Source organism: Geospiza fortis, unplaced genomic scaffold, assembly GCF_000277835.1.
Source record: "Geospiza fortis unplaced genomic scaffold, GeoFor_1.0 scaffold1, whole genome shotgun sequence".
NCBI lineage: Eukaryota > Metazoa > Chordata > Aves > Passeriformes > Thraupidae > Geospiza > Geospiza fortis.
Window position 1 is genome coordinate 2,103,295 of NW_005054320.1, and position 7,025 is coordinate 2,110,319.

Sequence of the window (7,025 nt, forward strand, 5' to 3'; positions counted from 1 at the left end):
TGGGCAGGCGGTGGCTGTGCGAGGCCCTGGATCCTGCAGATCGGCGTCCTGAGAGGTAATGATGCAAGCAGCGAGGGAGAGGGGACATGTTGAGAGCCTTAAGTGCTCCCGCACGTAACTGGCCAGATTGTAGCGTGAACTCCGAAGGAGCGGGATCACCGGCAGGTCGTGTCTGATGGAGCAGATAAGCCCAAAAGCTCCTAATCAGTCTTTCGTTGGGTATTCTTGCCTCTTCCTGAGCAGCTATGCTTTTATCCTCCTCGTTCTCATCAAGTAAATAGAGATCCTCAGTCAGAAGGAACGAACAACAGTGGTGATTAGCAGCTAATGCTATTAAGTAAGGAAACGCACAACTCCAGTTGTAGAAGCAACAGATGGTGAGACATCTCTGTGTCTGTAGTTTGACAAAGCTCAAGGACGAAAAGGCCCTTCTGTTAATCACAAAAGATAAACCTGCCTGACACAAAACAAATCTTTAGTCTAGAAACCCCGAAAGCAGCAGTGTGCTCACTGCTGCCATTTTCTTTTTAGGGCATAGAGCTGCTGCGATGGAAGTCAAAAAGTTGTAGTTAAACCATTTCAGTTATTGGTACAGGGAAAGGAAGCAAGGGCCCTGGGCATCTCCCTTGAGTAATGGGGAGAATCCTTTTTTTTCATGGAAAAAAAAAAGCCAGCCAAACAAGATAGTATAATGATCTCAAAGGAACTTAGACCCTAGAAAAGAGGGATGAGTGACTTGTATAATTGAGAGTGGAAGGCTCTGTGGATGAATGTGTCAATGGTCAATACCTTTGGTGGATAAGGGAGAAAATGGCCAGGATGGTGGTTTGGGCCAAACTGGAGGTCAGCTTTTGTTGTTAGTTAAACTAACCATGTGCATCCCTCGGGGCACTGACTCCCTCTTTGACTGAGAATTGGCCCTATCAAAAAGGTTGTTTCAGCAAGCAGGACTGAAGGAATTGTGCAGCTGCCATTGTTTCCTCCTCACCTCTCCATTTGCTTGAAGCACAGCGTGGGATTTCCTTTTCTTGTGGTTCTGTGATTATTTTAGGTTATCTTGGCACAGTCATGCAGTTGTACTGTGGGAGTGTTACAGACTTTGAAAGGGTAAGATGGGGGCTCACTGAAAAAAAGAGGGAGGGAGACTAGAAAAAAAAAAGAGGAATGGAAACTAGAACAAGATGAAGAGCAATGCAAAGGAGTTGAAGTGCAGCTCTTGGTGAAAAAAGGACACAAGTGCCAGAAGACTCACAATCTTCTCCTTTTAACTCTGTGGGTTTTAGTGTAGTTTTTATAATTTTGTGTTTTCCCCATTTGTTTTGATGTGGATTTTTTCACTGTGCTACTGAACTGGAGTTTTGAGGTTTTACTAGAAAACAGGATAATCCAAGATTAACTGCTGCGGTTACCTTGCTAAAGATTTTTTTTTCGCTCCTCTCCTTATTTCTTCCTCAGACTTACCTAGTTAGGAAGGAGCTGACTGCTAAAGAGAAAATGACATCTCTAGAAAAAGGTAGGTTGTTCATATGACATCTAAGCAGACTGGATTAAAAAAGTACTTTAACTGGAATTCTAAACAACAGTTACACTGTATACCAGGTTCCTTTCATTTAAACTTACTCCTTTTATGTAGCTATGAGGAAGTAGTTCTGTGACTTCATTACTGCAGTGAAAAGCAGAGCTGCCTGGATGGAACAGCAATTGAATGTAGTTTTTCTAATCCCCCTTGATATTGAAAAATAAGATTGTCATTGGTACTGTGATCTGTCTGTACACTTGTCTGACAGCCTTCTCTGGTATTTAGAACCTGTTGGTACTGATTCAGCAAACTTGAAAGTAAGGCAATTAATGGTGTTATTACAGCATTTTTGAAATCCATTAATATTTGGATAGAAGACACAAGCTCACATTACTGTCTGCAGTACGAGAAAAAAAAGCAGTATGTGTAGCCATGCCCTCAGAAACTTCGTATCTCACCCATTGTGAGGAAACAGTACTATAATAATTCATTCAGCTGAAAACTTGGTGGACTTAAATAAAATTAATTTCAGTAAATGTCATGTATATTGGGGACTATGGAGCAGAATGCAGCATTACTGGGAATGCTGGAGTCTGTAATTCAGAAGTGAGCAGGACTGGGTTTTCTTAAACCTTCACTAGGGCAACTAAAATCTGTTAGTACTTAAAAGTCTGCTAAACTTCTTAAGGTGTCAGTAGCTGTCTGGGTAATAGCTGTTTTTCATTTTCTTCTTGCTTTTTAAATGAAACTGCTCTGATTCTGCCAGCTCCCAAAACCTGATTTTGTTTTCAGTTCATAAGTAATGTTGTCAAGAAATTTTTTTCCAGGAAAGCTCTTTTTTGTGTCTGCATTTAATCTTGTATGGCAGCAGCAAATTAAAATTAATGCAATTCAGATCAATGTTTGTGTCTTGTACTGCTGTTGTTAATGAGCAATGCACATTTGAGTAAGGGCTTACTGTGAGGGTGGTGAGACACTGAAACAGGGAAGTTGTGGATGCCCCATCCCTGGAAGTGTTCAAGAACAGGTTGGACAGGGCCCTGAGCAACCTGGTCTAGTGGAAGGTGTCCCTGCTTACAGCAGGGGTGTTGTAACAAGATAACCATGAAGGTCCCTTCCAGTCCAAACCATTCTATGATTTTCTGACTTGTGCTTGATAATCACTGTTGCAATGGACTATTTGACACATGCAGCGTACAATTAAAATCTCCAACTTTGAAGTGCAGAAATTAAGGGAAGACTTACAATGACGCTATAACGAAGTGAAAAGTGGTAAACTTTTCCTCCACGATTTCTAAATTTCAGTTGATGATGCCTCAGCACCCATTCGAGGACCTGGAGATGGCATGGAAACAGAGCAAACAGCTGGAGCAGTGGAAGTAATCACTGGAGCCAACACTGCAAGCCATCACATCCACCACAGCCCCCATAAAAAGACAGCTTCTTCCCTGAGTCCTGGAGTTCTGCAGCTGGGGAAAGTACATGCAGATAAATCAGTGGAGATTGAAGCTATTCGAATATTAGTCCCCAAAGCAGCCATCACCCATGTTGTTCCAACTAAAAATGCTAAGGTAGCTAAATCTGTGGGACATAAAGGAGACACATTCCATCAGTCAGATGGAGCCACAGATCCCAAGAAAGAACAGATAGAGCTGAAAAATGCAATTGAAAAGCTAAAGAATTCAGAAAAGCGGTTGTTACAAGATAAAGAAGGTCTCTCTAATCAGCTGCGTATACAGACCGAGGTAAGAAGTTAAAGGTGTTTTCTCTCCCACAGCTGAACTGTTTTGGTTTGTAGAAGCAGTTTGTGAATGTGAGGAAAGAGAGCTGCTATGACACTCTAGCCTTGAAACAATTAAGTTCCCTTTTGAACTTACCAGCTAAGATACAGAGTAGAAGTACATCAAAGTATTCCAGTGCTGCTTCTCTGACAACAGATGAAAGAGTCAAAGACTTAGCTAGGAGAAACACACTAGATAGCTGCAGAGAAATGAATCTTTCATGAGGAAAGACTTTGCTCCTTAATCGCTAAATGGAAAGTGTTATGCCAACTGTAGAAAGGTTGACTATAACTTCCTACTTCATATACGTGTGGATGTCTTGTCTAACCCTTTGTTATCTTACCGATTCAGGAGTTGAATACTACTGAAACTTTTTTCCTGCAGTAGGCTTTCATTCTTCCTCTTTGACTGTTAGAATTTAAACAAGAAGTTGTTGGATGTACACTAGGCTCAAATAAATGTTTATGCTTGCCTGGATACATCCCATTCTGGAAAGAGAAAGACAATTTACTGTTAGCAATTTGCAATAAGTTGCATTGCATTCTCAAGAGTGTTTATTCTCTATTGATAGTTACAAGAGAGTCTGGTCTAATTCTAGGTCAATCGGGAGTTGAAGAAATTACTTGTTGCTTCTGTTGGGGATGATCTGCAGTATCACTTTGAACGGATGGCTCGTGAGAAGAATCAGCTCATCCTAGAAAACGAAGTCCTGGGCCGGAATATGTCTCAGTTGTCGGAACAGTTGGAGCGCATGTCTATACAATGTGATGTGTGGAGAAGCAAGTTCCTAGCAAGCAGGTATTCCCTCTCATGGAGCTGTCCTAACAGCATTCTCCTTCAGTCTTTCATCACATACACTCATTGCAGTGTGGTTTCGTATGCAGAGGACAGCCACAAGAGCCATAGTGATACCTACTGTGAAATCTGAGAATATAGGAAAGGTATAAAGAAAGTAAGCTCCTTGTAAATCTGAATAGTGCTGCTTTTCAGAGCTGATACAGTGAGTCCTAGCCCTCCCTAAAATCTCAACTACAGCTCTTGTCAAGAAAGCAAGAGAAGCTCTTAATTTTGATAAAAATGCATGCAGTTTAGGGTATAAAAATGTCTTCTAAGGCAGCTGACTTTTCTTACAGGTAGTTAATTGATTTTCACCCCCACCCCCCAAGTATGGTACAGTCATCAATTTGAGAAGAAGCTGATGTGTTTAGGAGCTCTGCTTATAGTGAGTTAGCGATCTACTATAGAAGAAAAAGTACGGGGGCCTCTTTATTAAAAACTGGTGGTGTTACTGCTCAGGACGTTACTGTTACTTCTTTAACCATAAAAGCAGGTCTGAAAGTCAAAATCTCATTTGACAGTGACTTTAAACTTGCTTAGTTGTCTTACCAGATCTGTAAATAGTGTTCTAGGATTTTTAATTTTCTACTGTACTTGGATATAACTGACTGAATTATGATGCTTAATGCATATGATAAAAGACCTTACTGCTCGAAGGAAATGGCAATAGAATAGTGTCTCCTCCCTTTAATTTGCTGGAGAAGTTTCAGCATATGGGGTGAATGGTAACTTGTGTAACATATGGGGTGTAACGGTAATTGTAAGTCTTAGCAAGAGTTACTAGGTAAACTTGGGGGTTTTTTAACATTATGAGGAGCTCTGACATCAGAGCTGTGAGTCTCAGCAGTGTGGTTGAAGTAACACTCTTCAATATTGTAACATTCTGGTTCATTTTTATCTCCTATTTCTAACTGGTAGTTATTTAAATGTCATTCTGGTTTTTGCATTTGGAATATCACAGGCATTTGAAATGCCTGCTGGAGGGGTAGTGCCAAGCCTCATGGCATAGCAAATGTGACAACAGCTGTCTCCTTTGTAGCTCTTAAACACTCATATCTGGCATCTGGTGATTGCCCCTGAGTAGGGCAAAGAGGTAAATGGATGCAGTCTATAGCCATAGCTTCCATTTTTAGAGAAGAGTGAACAGATGTGATTACAACATACTTGTGAGAATTGTTAATAAAAGAAAAATGTATTTAGCTTTTTCTTTCGCAGGAACCTTGTCAATGTACACTTTCTCAAGGTATTTTGAAATGTCTGTTATTAGATTTATATTAAGTGACCTAAGATTGTTTAAACTCGGTCAAAACATAATCTTGCACTGGTGTTGGCTGTAGTTGAACAGAAATTATTCTTAATTAAGTTGATATAGGCTCTGCACGGGAGAGGGGACAGAGAACAGCAGACAGTTTGAGCAGACAAATTATGGTCTGTAATAGAAAAAAGTGACTTTCAAGCTGTTCACTTGCACTACTGACTGGAGATTTCCTTTGCAGGGTGATGGCTGATGAACTGACCAATACCAGAGCAATTCTTCAGCGCCAAACCAGGGATGCACAAAGTGCAATCCAGGACTTGCTGAATGAACGCGATCAGTTCCGTCAAGAGATGATTGATACACACAAGTATGATTTTTCCAATCCAGACTACCTTTGTGCAAACTTCATTTTTGTCAGTTTATTTTAGGCTAGAGGAGAATCAAATAACTTTCCCTTCTTCCTGTGATATTCAACAAAAATCAGTTAATGCTGATGTATAGTATGGTCACTTTCCAGTCTTAGAGCTGAAAGAGCAAAAATAATAGAATACTTGCTTCATTCTCTAGAGGTCTGAGGTCTTAAGGGTAATAAACTATGGAACTGACATCCCTTACATCCTCAGGCTTTCTTTCTTTAATCACTTACTGACTTGATGTCAAGTCTTCTCTGTTTCCTCGCAAAATATCAAAGAAGTGATTCTTCTACCTACATGGACTTTACAGTGCTTATTCTGCCAGATGTCAAATAAGTGTTCCCAGGATTAATCACCTGTGTTGGTGAGGCCTTGCCTTGGAGAATAGCCCATAGCCCATTTGTCTCCTTGTTCTTAAACACTTTTTTTGGTCTATTTCTTTGGTTTAAGATTTAGCTTATGCAGTAAGCCTTGGGAAGAGATGATTCCTCTGAAGTATGCTGTGTGCTGGTTATACAATATAGAATACAAACCCTACTAGCAGTGCTTCTTTTCTTTCTGCACAGGCTGCTGGAAGAGCTCATGGTCTCTCTTCAGTGGGGGAGACAACAGACATACTATCCTAGTGCCCAGCCTTTCACTACAACAGAGCTAGCAGCTGTGAATTGTAAGCTAGCCAAAGCTGTAAGCTCACATCTTCTAGGAAATGTTGGCACTAACAGTCCAAAAAAGACTTCAACAGCTGTGGAGTTTTGCAATACCCCTGCTGAGAAAATGGCTGAAATGGTAAGAGCTCTTGATGCATGTTAATCTTTATATTGAAGTTCGGAGTAAACAGATGTTTCATTTTCATGTTGGAAAAAAGATGACAAATGGCTTTTGAGCAGAAATCCTAGCTGTTAAGAGAAGGAAAAAGCACATTAAATTGTATAAAAGTATTTTCAGTGTCAATTTTTCCATCCTTAGATGCTATGTGTACTGGATCCAGCTGCACATCCAGAAACATCAACAGAAGTTTCTTTTTCTGAGACTTCTCCATCTTCTTTCCTTTCCACAAAGAAAAGTATTGGAAGGTTTCACCCATATACAAGATATGAAGATATCACCTTCAATTGTTGCAATCATTGTCAAGGAGAGCTGATAGCCCTTTAAAAGCCCAGCCAAGGCAGCTGCACATGCATTCTTTCTGAAGAATTACACTAGTTGATGTTCAGCAG

At 40.4% G+C, this 7,025-nt stretch overlaps 1 protein-coding gene across 1 annotated transcript in view; it reads left to right on the forward strand.

Annotated features, from left to right (window-relative positions):
* The window catches only part of BLZF1 (basic leucine zipper nuclear factor 1), an 8,182-nt gene continuing 1,157 nt past the window's right edge, over positions 1-7,025 (forward strand). Inside the window, exons 1-7 of the mRNA XM_005420536.3 lie at positions 1-55; positions 1,456-1,513; positions 2,825-3,264; positions 3,899-4,098; positions 5,634-5,762; positions 6,375-6,594; positions 6,775-7,025. The exon at positions 6,775-7,025 is cut by the window's right edge and continues 1,157 nt beyond it. Coding sequence (XP_005420593.1) covers positions 1,495-1,513; positions 2,825-3,264; positions 3,899-4,098; positions 5,634-5,762; positions 6,375-6,594; positions 6,775-6,960 — 1,194 coding nt within the window. The 5' untranslated portion in view covers positions 1-55; positions 1,456-1,494 and the 3' untranslated portion in view covers positions 6,961-7,025. The remainder of the gene's footprint in view (positions 56-1,455; positions 1,514-2,824; positions 3,265-3,898; positions 4,099-5,633; positions 5,763-6,374; positions 6,595-6,774) is intronic.